Source organism: Rhinichthys klamathensis, unplaced genomic scaffold (assembly GCF_029890125.1).
Source record: "Rhinichthys klamathensis goyatoka isolate OS25496 unplaced genomic scaffold, OSU_Roscu_1.1 h1tg000362l_1, whole genome shotgun sequence".
Classification (NCBI taxonomy): Eukaryota; Metazoa; Chordata; class Actinopteri; order Cypriniformes; family Leuciscidae; genus Rhinichthys; species Rhinichthys klamathensis.
In genome coordinates, this window is record NW_026606871.1 from 433,668 (window position 1) to 449,450 (window position 15,783).

The following is a 15,783-nucleotide window of genomic DNA, read 5'->3' on the forward strand; positions in this document are numbered from 1 at the left end:
ATAGTTAATATCTAAATGTGATTTTATATAAATTCACAAAAACATATTTCACTCAGGTCTCCTGTATATAAAAACCTACGGTGAATTGGCCTATAACTGCAGTAGGTCATAGCATCACCTGTCATAACACATAGTTGATCCAACTATGTGTATTTTTAATTTTCAATTCACAAAAACAAATAGTCTTCTGTAGGTTGAGTGAAGAGAGTGAAACCCAACTGAATATCTACAGAAAATTTAATCCTGTGGAGATCTACACTGTAACGTTTATATTTAAATTAACAAAAAACACAAAATTGTCAAGTCTATGGACGGGTTATTAATGTGTAAGCGTCGATTTAATTATGTTATTTCGCAGTAATATCCCTCTACTGGACGCATCAGGAACAACAGGGTCCTAAAACTGCCGGCTCCAGGTCTGCAGCCTCCCCATATAGGTTTTCTCTCTCTCTCTCTCTCTCTCTCTCTCTCTCTCTCTCTCAATCTCTCTCTCTCTCTCTCTCTCTCTCTCTCTCTCTCTCTCTCTCTCTCTCTCTCTCTCTCTCTCCTCTCTCTCTCTCTCTCTCTCTCTCTCTCTCTCTCTCTCTCTCTCTCTCTCTCTCTCTCTCTCTCTCTCTCTCCCTCCCTCCCTCCCTCCTCCCCTCCCTCCCTCCCTCCTCCCTCCCTCCCTCCCTCCCTCCCTCCCTCCCTCCTCCCTCCCTCCCTCCCTCCCTCCTCCCTCCCTCCCTCCCTCCCTCCCTCCTCTCTCTCTCTCTCTCTCTCTCTCTCTCTCTCTCTCTCTTCTCTCTCTCTCTCTCTCTCTCTCTCTCTCTCTCTCTCTCTCTCTCTCTGCTCTCTCTCTCTCTCTCTCGTCTCTCTCTCTCTCTCTCTCTCTCTCTCTCTCTCTCTCTCTCTCTCTCTCGAAAATTATTGTTTGCATTTGGATAGCAAGTAATGCCTCCATCTGGTGGCTGGTAACGAAATGATGTAACATGGGACATATTGCAAAAGCTCTGACCACATTTGAAAAATCTTTGAGAAATTTGAGAAATATTACTATAGTTTAGAAATATTTGAGAAATATTAGTATAGTTTTAGCCTCCTGACCGCATCGTAACCCAGGACTGGATGTCTAAGAGACCCACTGAGTCGGACGACGTCTCGCCCCTTAAGAACAATATCATTTGGGAATAAGATCTCTAGCGTTTCACTAACCAGACAGACTCCAGACGATGCCTTTGAATATGCTTTAATCATGGCCGAGAGGATCTTCGACCAATCACAGAGAATCCTCATTACAAAAAGAGTACAACATTTTTTTTTTTTAATAAGAGCCCGGCAAATGTGATGTGATTCATTGCATAATTTTTCTACAATATGATTGGTTCTTTGCATGTATAGTTCAGCAAATTCTTCTGTTAATAGGTAAAAGCAAATCTGAATTTCTTGATTAATTCACCTTGTTACTATGAGGTTATAGGCATACATAGTTATGCTGCTGTCTAGTTTTGTTTCCCCTTTTGTTATATTCAGACACACTTAGTTTGGCCGAAGTGTTGGAGACATTTAGTTTTCTAAAGCACATAAATGTTAATCCTGCAAGAAAAGGATATCCACTCAACCACTGACTAAAATTGAGTTGGCCCAACTTAAAAATGTTGTAATTTATGTATATATTCACACACACATCACAATTCAAAAATCACACATCAAAACCCAAAAGGAGTAATGATTATATTCTAATTTTGAACTCAAAAGAATTTAGAATTCTTATATTAGATTAATAATATTATTATTAGGACAGTAACTTTAACACAACCGTTCAAATCATTGTTGAAAATATTCAAAAAGTGAAAATAAAGTGACTAACGGGTATTTAATAGGCTTATAAGTTTAATTAAATGTAGATAGGCCTACTTTTTTGCTACAATTTTTGGTTAGATGCTTTGTCTTTTGAGTAAAACAAAGTACCTGTCCTTTAACCCAACTATCATATCTCCATATCTTTTACACCCCTGATATTTCTAGATCACACACAGTTTCACTGATGATCCACATGTAACCGTGAACCCGGGATAGAGAGGGTCAGTGAATGTGGTCTGTTCTCTGTGAATGAGGGTCATTTTGTCAGAGACATTGTGCCGGAATGAACAACTCCAGCGAGTACCGGACAGTTTCCAGGACTGACCATTACATCCAAGCAAAGATTCATCAACTGCTCCTTTCCTGCTAATGCTCTTATATGCCACTGATACAGCCACATCATTACTCAACTCAACCTCCCAGTAACAGCGTCCACACACTCTCTCTCTACACAAAACCTGCTCACAAGGATCAAATCTGTCTGGATGATCAGGATACTTCTTGCTTTTCTTATTTTAAGTAGCCTTTCTGTTCCACTCAGACAGGCGGAGTTTTTTGTTCACTGTGTTTGGATCCAGAGTCAAGAGACTGCGATCTAATAAAAGTAGAAAAATAGAATGCTTTAGGGAAAAAGGTTGCCACCATTGTGTCTCACCGATATCGATATGGATTGAATGTGTACGTATTATTTGCCAGAGTTGCTATTAGTTGCAAAGTATAAATAATAGCCCATCTGTAAAAAAAAGAAGAAAAAAAAGAGGACCAATTATAAAAAAGGTCCTTAAAAAAAATGACAGTGGTAAATGTTGCCATGAATTTCCTCAATAATATGCTAAATGATATGAGTATGATATTCTGTAAATGCATAAACAACAGCAGAATGTCATGTTTCAGACACCGGTAATGCTGGAGACATTCCCCATAGCGCCCTCTAGTTCCCTTTCAAGTTTTTCTCTACTCTTTTTTGGCCTCCATATGATGATTACAATATGGTTAGTTAAATTTAATTTTTATATTTAGCATGATTTTTTCCCTTGTCCAAAAGCTTATAAGAACAGACATTTTTTGAGGCACTGGTAAATCTATATTTCTGTGTTTGTATATTTTCATCTTGACTTACACTAGAGGAACTCTTCCCTGGTCTTGGGTTCAGGAACGGTGAAGATATGGGTGCAGTTCACTATGAAAAACAGTAAACAGTAGATATTAGTGCATTATAAAAGAATCAACATGAATTTTATATTAATTGCATTGTGTTTTTACATATTGAGTTTTTCTCACAACAACAATCACATTCTTATGACTAATTATCCATAATATAACAAAAACAAGCAATATCCTGATATCCTGTTAATATCCAAACATATGAAACATGAATGTTATGGCAGCTTATTCATTGTACATGTCTCTTCATTTTGATAATAAAACTAAATGTAGTTTTATTGTTTCATGCAATCAGTTCTCTTACGAGAGGTTCTCTCGTACTGCGTAATATCTTACGCTAGGGGAAAACCTCTTTTCCACGAGATATTGAAGCCAAAAATTATCCTTAATTTTGAATTAATGTAAAACGCGTTGCAGCAGCATGCAGACATAGGCAAGACGGCTCGCGTGCCTATTGGCTGTCCTGCGGCAACTGCATAAGCCTATCGAGAGAGGCCCTTGGTGACGTCAGATCCAATGGGGGCGCTTCGCGCCCACTACGTCACGTCCCGCCGAGACGGGCGTGGCCTGGGCCTATAAATACAGCTCGATGGGCTGATATAATCAGATTTTTCATCTCTTCAGCGAAGCTTACGCATCGCTGGATCCTGAGTGAAGAAGCCGCGCCGTCTGAGAACAAGCCTTCTGCGGGACGAGCCTTTGCATCTGAAGCCGCTGGCCTTCATCTCGCTGTACTCAGTCGCAGTACCTGCTACGCTTTCCGGCATTTATATCCTTTTACTCTACCGAGTGTGTGTTCGCCGCTGCGACTCACACTCTCTCTCTCTTTCCTAAAAGAGCTAGCGTCTTTTTAAAGATGCCTCATTCCTGAGGCTCGTGCCGCGCCGCACTCAGCGACGGGGACCGCCATGTAATCTGCGTTTCCTGCCTGGGTGAGAATCACGCAGCTCTCGCGCTCGCTGACGGTGGCTGCAATCATTGCGAGCTATTGCCTATGGCGTCTCTGAGGACTCGCCTGGCATTCTTCTCAGAGACTGCACCTCCACTTGCTATAGTGCCGAGCCGTAAAAAGCGCCGCACTCAGTGGGTCTCCGAGCCTTCTCCAGCCTGCGAAAGCTCCCTGGTTCGCCCGCCAGCTTCGCCAGCCTCACTCGGATCGCTCAAAGACGGACAGCGCCCACCGTCCGCCGCTTCCGCCATTGATGTCGACGAGGTAGCTGCATCTGCGGAGGAGGCCTGCTGGTCTATCCTGGGGTCGGACAGTGAGGATTGGGCGAGCTCTGTGGATCTCCTCCCCTCTGCCTGTGAGTCGTCAGGGAAAGCCTCGGCCTCGAGTGGGAGGCGCCCGCGCAGCCCGCGCACGACAGGCTGGATGTTTCCTGAAAAGGGACCACGCCCCGCCGTCTTCTAGGCCCGCGCCTTTTCTTCCGGAGCTTCACAAAGAAGTCGCAAAGTCCTGGAACGCCCCCTTCTCAGCCAGAGTGCGTACCTCTGTCTCAGCAGCATTCTCCGTGCTGGACGGTGCTAAAGACAGAGGATACCTCTCTCTTCCTCCAGTGGAAGAAGCTGTACCGGCCCATCTTTACCCGCCCTCTGCTGGACGGCGAGCTAAGACGGCGCTACCTTTTAAAGCTTGCCGTGTTACTTCCTCCATGCACAGTTGCGCTTATGCCGCCGATGGACAGGCTGTATCGGCATTGCACTCAATGGCCGTGCTGCAAATCTTCCAGGCCGACCTTCTCCGTAAACTGGATGAGGAAGGACAGGAAGCTATCAGCGTGCCGGATTTGAGGAGCGCTACGGACGTGGCTCTTCGCGCCACGAAATCCGCTGCACAGGCCATGGGGCAGAACATGGCTTCTCTCACCGTTGCTGAGAGACACTTTTGGTTGACGCTATCGGAGATGCCAGACTCGGAGCGCTCCGTGTTCCTCGACGCGCCCATCTCCCCAGCTGGCCTCTTCGGATCATCCGTCAAGAATTTCGCGGATAGATTCGCCGAGGTACAGAAAATGTCACAGGCTATGAAGCACTTCTTGCCGAAGAGCTCTAGTTCCGCAGCAGGTCGCCCAAAACAGCCGTCTGCTCGAAGCTCCCAGCCGCAGCCTCCGCCGCCGCTTCACAGTGCCGTCAAGCCGGGGACCAGAGACCACGCTCTCACTCTGCCGGCCGCCGCCCACCTCCGCGTGGGCCCCGGCCAAAGATTGAGAAGAAGCCCGAGGCCTCAAAGTCTTCCTAGCCCTCCTAGGAAAACGACGGTGTTCAAGTCTCGCCACGGCCAGACTTTCACCGAAACTTTTCGTTCGTTCAGTTCCAGAAAATGCGACTGTTCCAATGTATTCTGCAGTAAACAAGCCGGTAACACGGCCCGCTTGCCTGCACACAAACGCCATTTTTATGGCGACCCAGATAAATCACATAAAGAGTGTAAATTCTGGTATTCCGGCCACAGCCGATGGTGTTATGAGTGTAATTTCAATGCCCACGACCCAGTGTTCATTTCTACACACAAGCACAGCCCGCCACAGTACAGGGCTGTGCTTGTGTGTAGGACAGGACAGGTGTGTAGGACAGGACAGCGCACAAATAAAATCGACTCATGTCGGTTGTGCATTAAACGTAGTGTGTGTGCCCACAACCCAGTGCCCACAAACACAACACACTGCATGTCCCACGGTTTCTGTAAAAACCAACACACATACAGTCAGCTCAGGCCGACGGTGTTTTCAGTGCAGTAAATGTGCCCGCTGTCCCGCGCCCACATTCACTCACAGACATGTTAAGCCCCACAGGGTTTGCTCCGCTCGCTCTTTCTCAGCAAACTGCCATAAGGGAGTCGAGCGCGGCCAGGCTGCCCGCCGTGATCGGCGCGCCCCCCGCCTCAAACTCTGCAAGCACAGCGTTTACGTTACAGCACACCGAAGCTCTCCGGTCGCCACTATGTTGCGACCAGAGCCCAGATCTCATTCTACCCCTAGCTATTGCCCCCTAGGGCAAAGCTTCCCGGGGTATCAGAATGGGTGCTGAACATTATAAAAACAGGCTATTCGCTGCAGTTCGCTCGATGTCACCGCCGCTACACAGCGCGGGGCGAAACTACGGTAAAAACCGAAATAGCTCATCTACTTCGAGCCGAAATAGCGAAACTATTGAGCAAAGGGGCCATAGAGCCTTTATCTCAAGCTCCAACATGACATCATGACTTTGCGTAAACATACACGCCACTTTCAAGTCAAGTGGCGTGTTATCTATACGTATTTTGAGCTATCCGCGTGTATGTCCACACCGAAACGAACCGTCATCTTTTGCGTGTATGTCTACGCCGTTAAACGTCCGAGCGATTCCGCGTGTATGTGTACGCCGTTAAATGTCCGAGCGAAACGAAGCAAAATTCATATCTACATCTCTGGAGCAATATTTTTTTCCTAGGATGGTAGGGGAAGACTCATAAATAGTATTAACCCCAGCAGGGACGTACTGGGACTGAAATTCAGCCCGGGACTTTAAGATGGAGAGGCCTTTTACGCGAGTGCCCTTGGTGCACGAGCAGAAGGATTTTTTGCAGTTATTTTAATTCTAATAGTGTTTTTATGGTATAAAGAGAATCAGATTACACTGAAGACCTTCAAGAAATTTTAGGATGACAGTTGCCTCTTCAGGTTGTATAAGTAAGTCACCACTGCACTGAACACAACCAGGTCAGCAAAACCTAATCTCGAACAATAAGTCACAGTATACTGCTAACTACCAGCATGTCGTATACAGTCAGTCGGAGTGATAAAATAGTTACAAATACTAACAAATATACATATACAGACATACAGATTCCTTGCTTATAGAAGGATGTTGTCTGTGTGTGACGACAAACTGCAAACTGCTGTTTATAATATATAATATATCTATAAATATATAATATAAGGGATAATGTATAGCGAGGCGGTTGTTATAGCGTTTGTATTCGCTATAGCAACCGCCTCACTACACATTATCCCACTTATTACATGGCTACCTACCAAATTAATTAATAATTTCACACAAAATATTGATTTAAAAAGCAGTTTATTTATTTAAAAACGATTGTATTGCTTCCTCTAAAGAAAATAGTCCGTTCCGTCTCTGAACTGCGTCCATGGCAACGCTCTGTTTTTCATGGCAACGGTGTGTTATACTTGGCAGCGGTCTATTATCAAGAAATAACAGACCGCATTCTACATTGGAATTCTACCAAGCCATGTAATAAATGCCTATATTTAAATGCAAATATAAACAATTTCAGTGTATAATAAATCACTAATCCCTAATCGTGCACCTGTCCTGTCCATGCTGCTGGGTCCTTCCTCATCTGCATCTCCGGCTGCCACAGCACTCTTTCCACTACGGAAAAGTTCTGTTAATTTGGCGCATTTAGCTGCCTCTTGTGCCAAAAATCTTTTCTTTTTAATTCTTATTTTTTCGGCCCCGCCCATTTCTTTCTCTTCTTTTCGCCATTTTTACCGTCCGTCTCTGTTGCATTGCATTCACACAAACCCGCCAAACATGACCAAAAGTAAACTCCTTTGATCGGCGCCTAGTTTGAGCCAATCGGATGTCAGGAAAAACGAGGATCAGTCCAAGTTGGGAGGGGCCGCTCGTATCCCCCCTCAGATTGAAAGTATTGGTTTGGCCCGGTCTGAATCACACACACACAGCGTTCTGCTGCAGCTGAGCGGCCGGTTAGGCCGGTTGCGTATCATTAAAAAATAAACAAAAAAACAACGCTCTTTGACCACCGGCCGGTCTTCGGTCTGAAATGGACCGGCCGTTCAGGATTGTTCCCGGTATTCCAGATGGCCAATCCGCCCCTGAACCCCAGTGACGGGTAGGTTTAGGGACGGGGTTGGGGTAGGTCATATATTTATATATATACAGTAATGTAACGTTAAGTCAACCGCGTTGATAAACACGCTGAAAAGCGATTATGCGTGTTGATAGCACGCCAAAAATGGAAATACGAATTGGCGTGTCATACATACGCCATTTCATGAGATCAGTCTGCAAGCTCAGAGCGAAGGGGGCCTATACAGCAGATATTTTCTGGTACCGAAAAAAGACGGGGGTCTCAGACCCATTCTAGATCTAAGACAGCTGAACAAAGTGCTTGTGAAACGCCAGTTCAGAATGCTCACAACCAGGAAAATCCTCGCGCAGATTTGCCAAGAGGACTGGTTTATGTCAATAGATCTGAAGGACGCGTATTTCCAAATACAAATAGCGTCACGTCACAGGCGATTCTTGAGATCGCCTTCGAGGTCCAGGCATATCAATACACAGTCCTACCGTTCGGCCTGTCCCTAGCACCCCGTACATTTACAATGTGCATGGACGCGGCTCTCGCACCCCTGAAACTTCGGGGCATGCGAGTTTTGAACTACTTGGACGATTGGCTGATTCTAGCTCGATCACACTCAGAGCTCATAGAACACAGGACCATATTATTCGTACATCTCGAGAATCTAGGTCTCAAAGTCAATTGGGCGAAAAGTTCGCTGTCTCCCAGTCAGAGAATATCTTTTCTGGGCAAGGAACTGGACTCGCTGTCTATGACGCTAGAGCGCAGACTGAACATTCAGCGCATCACGAAATCCTTCTGCTGCGGCACTATAGTTCCGCTCAAAAGGTTTCAGAAAGTGCTGGGTCTCATGGCCTCAGCATCATCAGTACTCCAGTTGGGTCTGCTTCGCATGCGCCCGCTGCAGTTATGGCTAAAAGCGCGAGTACCACCTCGGGCATGGGTCTCCGGTCTGTTTCGCCTCAAGGTCGATCAGAAATGCGTCACAGCTCTGAAACCTTGGAGAGCAATCGACTGGTATCAGTCAGGTGTAAACCTGGGGACTTCTTTGAGCGTGAAGGTGGTGTCCACGGACGCCTCCACCTCGGGATGGGGAGCGCTGCTCGAGGGCAGACCGTTCTTTGGACAGTGGTCAGAATGGGAGAAGCTTCTACACATAAACTGTCTGGAAATGATGGCAGTCGACAACGCGCTGAGGCGCTTTTATCCCCAGATAAAATATCACCACGTCTTGGTCCGTTCGGACAACATGTCAGTGGTGGCCCATATAAATCGCCAGGGTGGCGTCAGGTCCCGAAACCTTTACAGGCTGACGGAACGCCTCCTGGTCTGGGCTCAGCACAATCTGCGCTCATTGAGAGCAGCACATGTGCCTGGTCACCTGAATTTGGGACCAGACAGACTGTCCATAAAAAATGTTCCAGCAGGAGAATGGTCTCTGCACCCGCAGACGGTCCTACTGCTGTGGGAGACATTCGGCAGAGCGCAGGGAGACCTGTTTGCGTCCCAAGAAAACGCTAACTGTCCGAAGTTTTTCTCCAAGACCAGGGATGCGCTGGCCCACGTCTGGCCCCGCTCCCCACTCTATGCTTTTCCTCCCGTCTCGCTCCTGCCTCAGGTTTTGGAACGAATCAAGGAAAACGGATGCTCAGTGCTACTTGTGGCTCCGCTCTGGAAAAACCAGGCTTGGTTCCCAGTTCTGATGCAGCTGACAAGCACTGCCCCATGGCCAATAGCAATGAGGAAAGACCTCCTCTCTCAGGCCAAGGGCTCGATTTGGCATCCTTGCCCGAGCTGTGGTCCCTACATGCATGGGGCATCAACGGGTACCCGCTAACCTCCCGGAGGGAGTGTTAAACACGATCACGCAGGCTGGAGCCCCGTCTACTAGACGACTCTATTCCTCAAAATGGTCTGTGTTTTCTGGCTGGTGCAAAGCTCGAGGCTTTTCACCCCTAGACTGTGGGGTTACGGAAGTTCTTTCCTTCCTTCAAGAGCTACTGGATAAGGGCAGAACCCCATCCACGCTCAAGGTTTATGTGGCGGCCATAGCAGCGTTTACTAAACCAGCGACTGGCCAGTCACTGGGGAAGAACGATCTAGTCATCCGCTTCCTTAAGGGAGCTAAGAGGCTGAATCCTCCCAGACCCCCTTCAGTTCCCATGTGGGACCTTTCTACAGTTTTGGAAGCCATGAAAGGTGCCCCGTTCGAGCCAATCCATTTATCAGACATGAAACATTTGTCGTTCAAGACAGCGTTACTTATGGCTCTTGCTTCAGTGAAGCGCATAGGGGATTTGCAAGCGCTCTCAGTGAGCGCGACGTGTCTGGAATTTGCCAAATGACTCGAAAGTCATACTCAAAGCAAGACACGGATACGTGCCTAAATCCCTCAACACACCGTTCAGGGCTCAGGTTATTTCCCTGTCTGCCCTGCCGGTTTACAACGAGGAAAAGGACACGAGCTTCCTTTGCCCAGTCAGGGCATTAAGAGCTTATGTGTCTCGCTCGTCCGTTTTCAGACAGACTGAGCAGCTCTTCGTTTCGTTCAGGAGACGTTCTAAGGGACTAGCCGCATCGAAACAGAGCATATCCAGATGGATAGTTGATGCCATAGCGCTGGCATGCACTTCTAAAGGCTTGCGGTGTCCTTTGGGTGTCAGAGCGCACTCCACAAGAGGCATGGCCTCGTCGTGGGCTTGGTGTAGCGGGATTACCTTGCAGGATATCTGTATGGCGGCAGGCTGGGCCTCCCCGTCTACATTTATAAGGTTTTATAACCCAGAGGTTCCCGCCTTACAGGCTAAACTACTTTCGGTCTAAAGATCAGTACTGTCTGCCCCGTTGCTTCGGCTCAGAATAATGAAACCGCTTGAGCACCGCTCGCTGATCGATAAAATAACTCCATGGGCAATAAGTAAGACCCATACCGTTACCCAGTTCAGGCCGAACATTTTCACCCTGACTGTGTGGAACACTGTTGATGTGATTGGCTCCCTTAGGATGCTACTTATTTGGATGACGCTTCTAGCCTCTCTTCTCAGACTCTCTGTGAGTCCCTGGTGTTTATGCACTATATGAGCCCCGGGCACCTGCCCTTGGGACTTTGGTGTTGGATCCCAGCACGCACGGCGTTTTACACTGTGTTCCCCTAGCGTAAGATATTACGCAGTATGAGAGAACCTCTCGTAAGAGAACGTACTCGGTTACTAACGTAACCTCGGTTCTTTCTAGAAGAGGGAACGAGTACTGCGTATCTTTGCCGTGCCTGCAACACGCTCTGGTTCGCTTCGGCGATGAAAAACCAGATTATATCAGCCCATCGAGCTGTATTTATAGGCCCAGGCCACGCCCGTCTCAGCGAAGCGCCCCCATTGGATCTGACGTCACCAAGGGCCTCTCTCGATAGGCTGTTGCAGTTGCCGCAGGACAGCCAATAGGCAGGCGAGCCGTCTTGCCTATGTCTGCATGCAGCCGCAACACGTTTTACATTCATTCAAAATTAAGGACAATTTTTGGCTTCAATATCTTGTGGAAAAGAGGTTTTCCCCTAGCGTAAGATATTACGCAGTACTCGTTCCCTCTTCTAGAGAGAACCGAGGTTACGTTAGTAACCGAGTACGTTTTCTTGTTATGTCCGTTTTTTAAAAATAATTTTGTATGCATTTTCTAAAGGCATCGTAAGCCTACGTAGATTATAGAGACCATAGGTGTCAAAATGTACATGTAAAGTAAACACTCACTGATAGATGTCTTATCTATATTTGAGAGTAAGTATATGTCTTATACAATACACTTTGTAATTTCATCTTTGTATTTGCACATTGACCTATTTCTGAGAGTGAATATATCATCCAGTACTTTACCTCTACCAGATATCATTGTTATCTCCTTTTGGCAGAAATCCTCAAGCTTCATTCTCAGATGAGAGACAGATTTTTGTACATTATCAAAGGAACGGAGAGAACTAACAATGATGGAGTTGGGTGAGTCCATAGGCAGGACAGAGAGAGACTGGAAACTCTACAGACACACAAACAACAGGGTAATTTCACATGAAAAGTGGAAATCCTCACTAAATTGAGCCTCCAGACTCACATTTAACAATAGCCTAATATGTTAATGCTGATGGGCCATACCTCAATACACACTTTTTTCTTTCTTTATATATTTTATTAATAAACTTCTTTAAAAATGTAAACGCCTGACATGCCCTGTGATTACACAGTTGCCAATAAGTGAGATGATAACAGAATGAGATCATGTGGCATCACTTGACAGAATTCCTGATATTTCATTTTTAAATCAGCAAAAGCTTGTGTAATTACAAGACATTATTAAAGACCACTGTCCCATTTATCAGAGCTCTTGTTACCTGGAGGAACTGGATGTCTTCTGAAAGTGAAAGCTGCTCTAGCTCAGCTTCTGTCCCTCTCAGATCATCAATCTTCTGCTGTAGTTGCTTCAAGAATTCTTTAGTTTGACTAACTGCAGCTTTTTTCTGATCTTCTATCAGCTGTGTCACTTCAGAGCGACTTCTCTCAATCGAGCGGATCAGCTCAGTAAAGATCCTCTCACTCTCCTTCACTGCGGTCTGAGCAGTGCACTGTTAGGAGACACTTCCATCCATTTAAAAGGGATTTTCACACCGCACTTAACCCTTTGTTATCATCGCTTTTACATTTATTTAAATTAATGCAATGAATGCAATTTAGTTCACCCAAAAATTTACATTTTGCCATTAATTACTCACCCTCATGTCGATACAAACCCACAAAACATTATGTTCATCTTCGGAACACAAATAAAGATCTATTTAATGAAATCTGAGAGCTTTCTGTCCCCTCCATTGGCAGCCTAGGCAACTATGCTTTGTTTGCACACAAAAATAAAAACAATCTACCACTTTATTGTCAGAATATTAATCTCTGACGCATTAACGAGAGCACCACAACGAACGTGTTGAATGTTGACGCAAGATCACACGTTGCGCAAATGTGCATTGGAGATTAATGTTTTGTAAATAAAGTGGTAAATTATGTTTTTTTGTGCAAACAAAGCTGTTGCATCACTTCATAAAACTGAGGTTAAATCATTGGAGTCACATAGATTAAATTTATGATGTTTACCTTTCTGGGGCTTGAAAGTGTTGCATAGCTGTCAATGGAGGGACAGAAAGCTCTCAGATTTCATCAAAAATTTGTTTTCCAAAGATGAACTTACGGGTTTGGAACAATATGAGGGTGAGTAAATGATGAAATAAAATTACATTTTTGGATGAACTAACCCTTTAAAAGCAGGGTTAGCAACACTTTTTATAAAGCCCAGCTCTGTAATATGTAGTTGCAGTGCAAAACTTGTGCAGTGTAATAATGTTAAAGGTGCAATAGGTGATTCTCTACAGAATTGTTTTTGTTATACTGGTTTGAAGCAATCACTATGTTAAACCATCTAAGTTTTGTAGGACAATAGGATGTAGGAAAATAAAAAAGGCGTAGGACAATAAATTATAAATCCAATCATTATATTAGGTCCGAATTAAATAATACGATGTGCAACCTGCCTGTCAACGTTTGTTTTTTTACATATCCTCGCATACTGTTCACGCAGACATCACACGTCATCAGCGAGTTTCATGCTATGCAGAGTACAGACGTCGGTAATGGAGCAGCAGTCACCATTTACAGTTCCCCACACCATAACTACTGTAATTAAGAGATGGTAACCTGTGACGTTCTAACCGTAGTTGTTCACGTCCTCAGAGTCGGAATTATGTGTTCCATGTCAACAGTATCAACACCGCAATGAATCTGCAGCAGTCAGGTACAGGCACTCTAAGTTGTTTACATTCATTAGTATTGTAATGTTAAGTGCTTTGAGACATGAGGTAGTTTAACGCAGTCTCTTGTGATGCTTTGCCGAGAGCAGCTGTGTGTGTCCGTGCGCCTCTCTGTGTTTTGGAGGAGGGGCTTTGGATGGCAATTTGCCAATTTACCAAAGGGTGGGACCGTATGCTTTCAATGCTAGCAAGCTAACGTTAGCATTTCTCAGAACACCTACATAAGAATGTAAGAAGGACAGCTAGTGGTCTAAATAGGTACTGCAGTTCAAATTCAAAATATCAGAATTATTATTATCAGTACTCCCATCAGTTATTCTTCTCAAAACTGACCTCATAAAAGATCTCAGCCAATATCAGCTCCTGCATCTCATTCTCTATCTCCTGAATTTGCTGCTTGATTCTCTCTTTCAAGTGTTTCTGCAGGACAAAAACAATGAAATGTGACAAAAATATTGTTTATATCTACAGACAGTCATGTTTTATGTCTAGTGACATCATTTTGTGTTGTAGTGTTATGGATGGTCGATAGTACCAACAACTGATAGAGCTATTGTATTTCTTAGATTTTTTGCTATTATTCTTAGTCTAATGCATTGTAAAGTGTATAGCAGATCAGAGAACAATTTTGACCCAGTAATAGTCAGGGTAGGGACCAAATTAAATTTAACGCTGATGAAAAAGAGGCCGTGAGGGATAGACGTACAGTCTTTACAATGGCACACACTGTATAAAAGTTTATTTTCACAACCCACAAAAATGTTTTATGGAGTTTTCGTCTACTGAATCTTTTTCTGGAAAGACGTTTCATCAGCTTCGTCAAATTTCATTCGTCAGATTCTTGTTAAACAACAGTAGGCTACCATCCATTGAACGCATTGTATCCCTCACAGCCTCACTTTCATTCCTGTCAAAAAAAGGTCTCCTTTATCAGTTTGGTGGTCCACTTCTCAACCCCTATCATACCTCTTTCTCTATCCTCTGTGCTGTAACTGTGACAGTGTCATGATGTTTATGTTCATTCATCATACACAGGACACATATACACTGCTGATCTGTTTGACAATAAATCTCTAAAATCTTATCATGCTTATGACAGATCATCTCCTGGAGTCGTCCTGTGGCATCGGTTATTTTGTGTTGCTTTCCTGAACGAAATTCCTCATGACGTTCAAAATGGCGTTGACAGTAAGACTCCAAACACACAAGACAGGACTTGACAGCTTTGCACTTTCTTCCGGTACAGACGTCACACTCAACTTCTCCAGGTCCAGCATAACACTGAGCAGGATCCACAGATTGGAGTTTTAGCTTCACCAGTTTATCTAACATTTCGGCAAGCACTACATTTTTTCCCAACACCGGTCTCGGAGTGAATGTCTGTCTGCACTGAGGGCAGCTGTAAACTTTCTTCTCTTCTTCCTGATCAAAGCAGTCTGTAATGCAGTGCATACAGTAACTGTGTCCACAGGAAAGAGTCACTGGATCCTTCAGGAGATCCAGGCAGATTGAACAGCTGAACTGGTCCTGAGAAAAAGTAGTATCCGCCATTTCACTGCAAGTACACACAGATGAAGAGCGACAAACAACAGTTCAATAACACTAAAGTTTCGGTTTCTCTCAACTGATCACCTGATATATTATAGCCTACGGCTTCTGTGTTGGAGAGATGTGTGCAAAACGGGTGTGTCTTTAACACTTTTCCAGTTGAAGCGGTTCAGAAATCAGGATCTTCAGAAGGATCTTCAGAAACTCCAGTGTGCTGAAGAAGATTTGACTAAAACAGGAAGGAATGTTACTAAAATACACAAAATGAGCTGCAAACATGTAAAGGAAAAATTGCTTTGTTAAACAGCAGCATAGATTCAACACACACACTGTGGTGTAATGGGAAACAAGTTATTGAGCGATTTGTGAATTGCATTTATTTGTACATCTGGTGGTGGTGGAAAAAATGTGGGATGGGAGAAAAAAATATTTTTCAAATCTTTTGCATTCCCTCGCAAAATATATTATAATATATTTTATATTATAAAGCTCGTTCTGAGGAAAATTGGGTTGTAGCTCGTTGTCTACGTTACTATGATTAACAACTTTTAGCTCAAAAGTT

At 44.7% G+C, this 15,783-nt stretch overlaps 1 protein-coding gene across 3 annotated transcripts; it reads right to left on the reverse strand.

Moving 5' to 3' along the window:
- Positions 1–2,120: 2,120 nt before the first annotated feature.
- Positions 2,121–15,376, reverse strand: LOC130069352 (E3 ubiquitin/ISG15 ligase TRIM25-like). 3 transcript variants are annotated; one of them, XM_056233192.1, is made up of 6 exons: positions 14,640–15,373; positions 14,007–14,093; positions 12,210–12,440; positions 11,701–11,857; positions 2,963–3,022; positions 2,121–2,437 (listed from the first exon to the last, which is right to left on the reverse strand). In XM_056233192.1, exons 1-5 carry the CDS (start codon positions 15,222–15,224, stop codon positions 2,964–2,966), a joined length of 1,119 nt encoding a protein of 372 aa, XP_056089167.1. In that variant the 5' UTR covers positions 15,225–15,373; the 3' UTR covers positions 2,121–2,437; position 2,963. The 3 variants fall into 3 exon arrangements, 1 of the variants encoding a protein (XP_056089167.1); XR_008803751.1 differs by having other exon boundaries at positions 2,423–2,437; positions 11,807–11,857; positions 14,640–15,375; XR_008803752.1 differs by lacking the exon at positions 11,701–11,857 and having other exon boundaries at positions 14,640–15,376.
- Between the last annotated feature and the right edge of the window lie 407 nt (positions 15,377–15,783).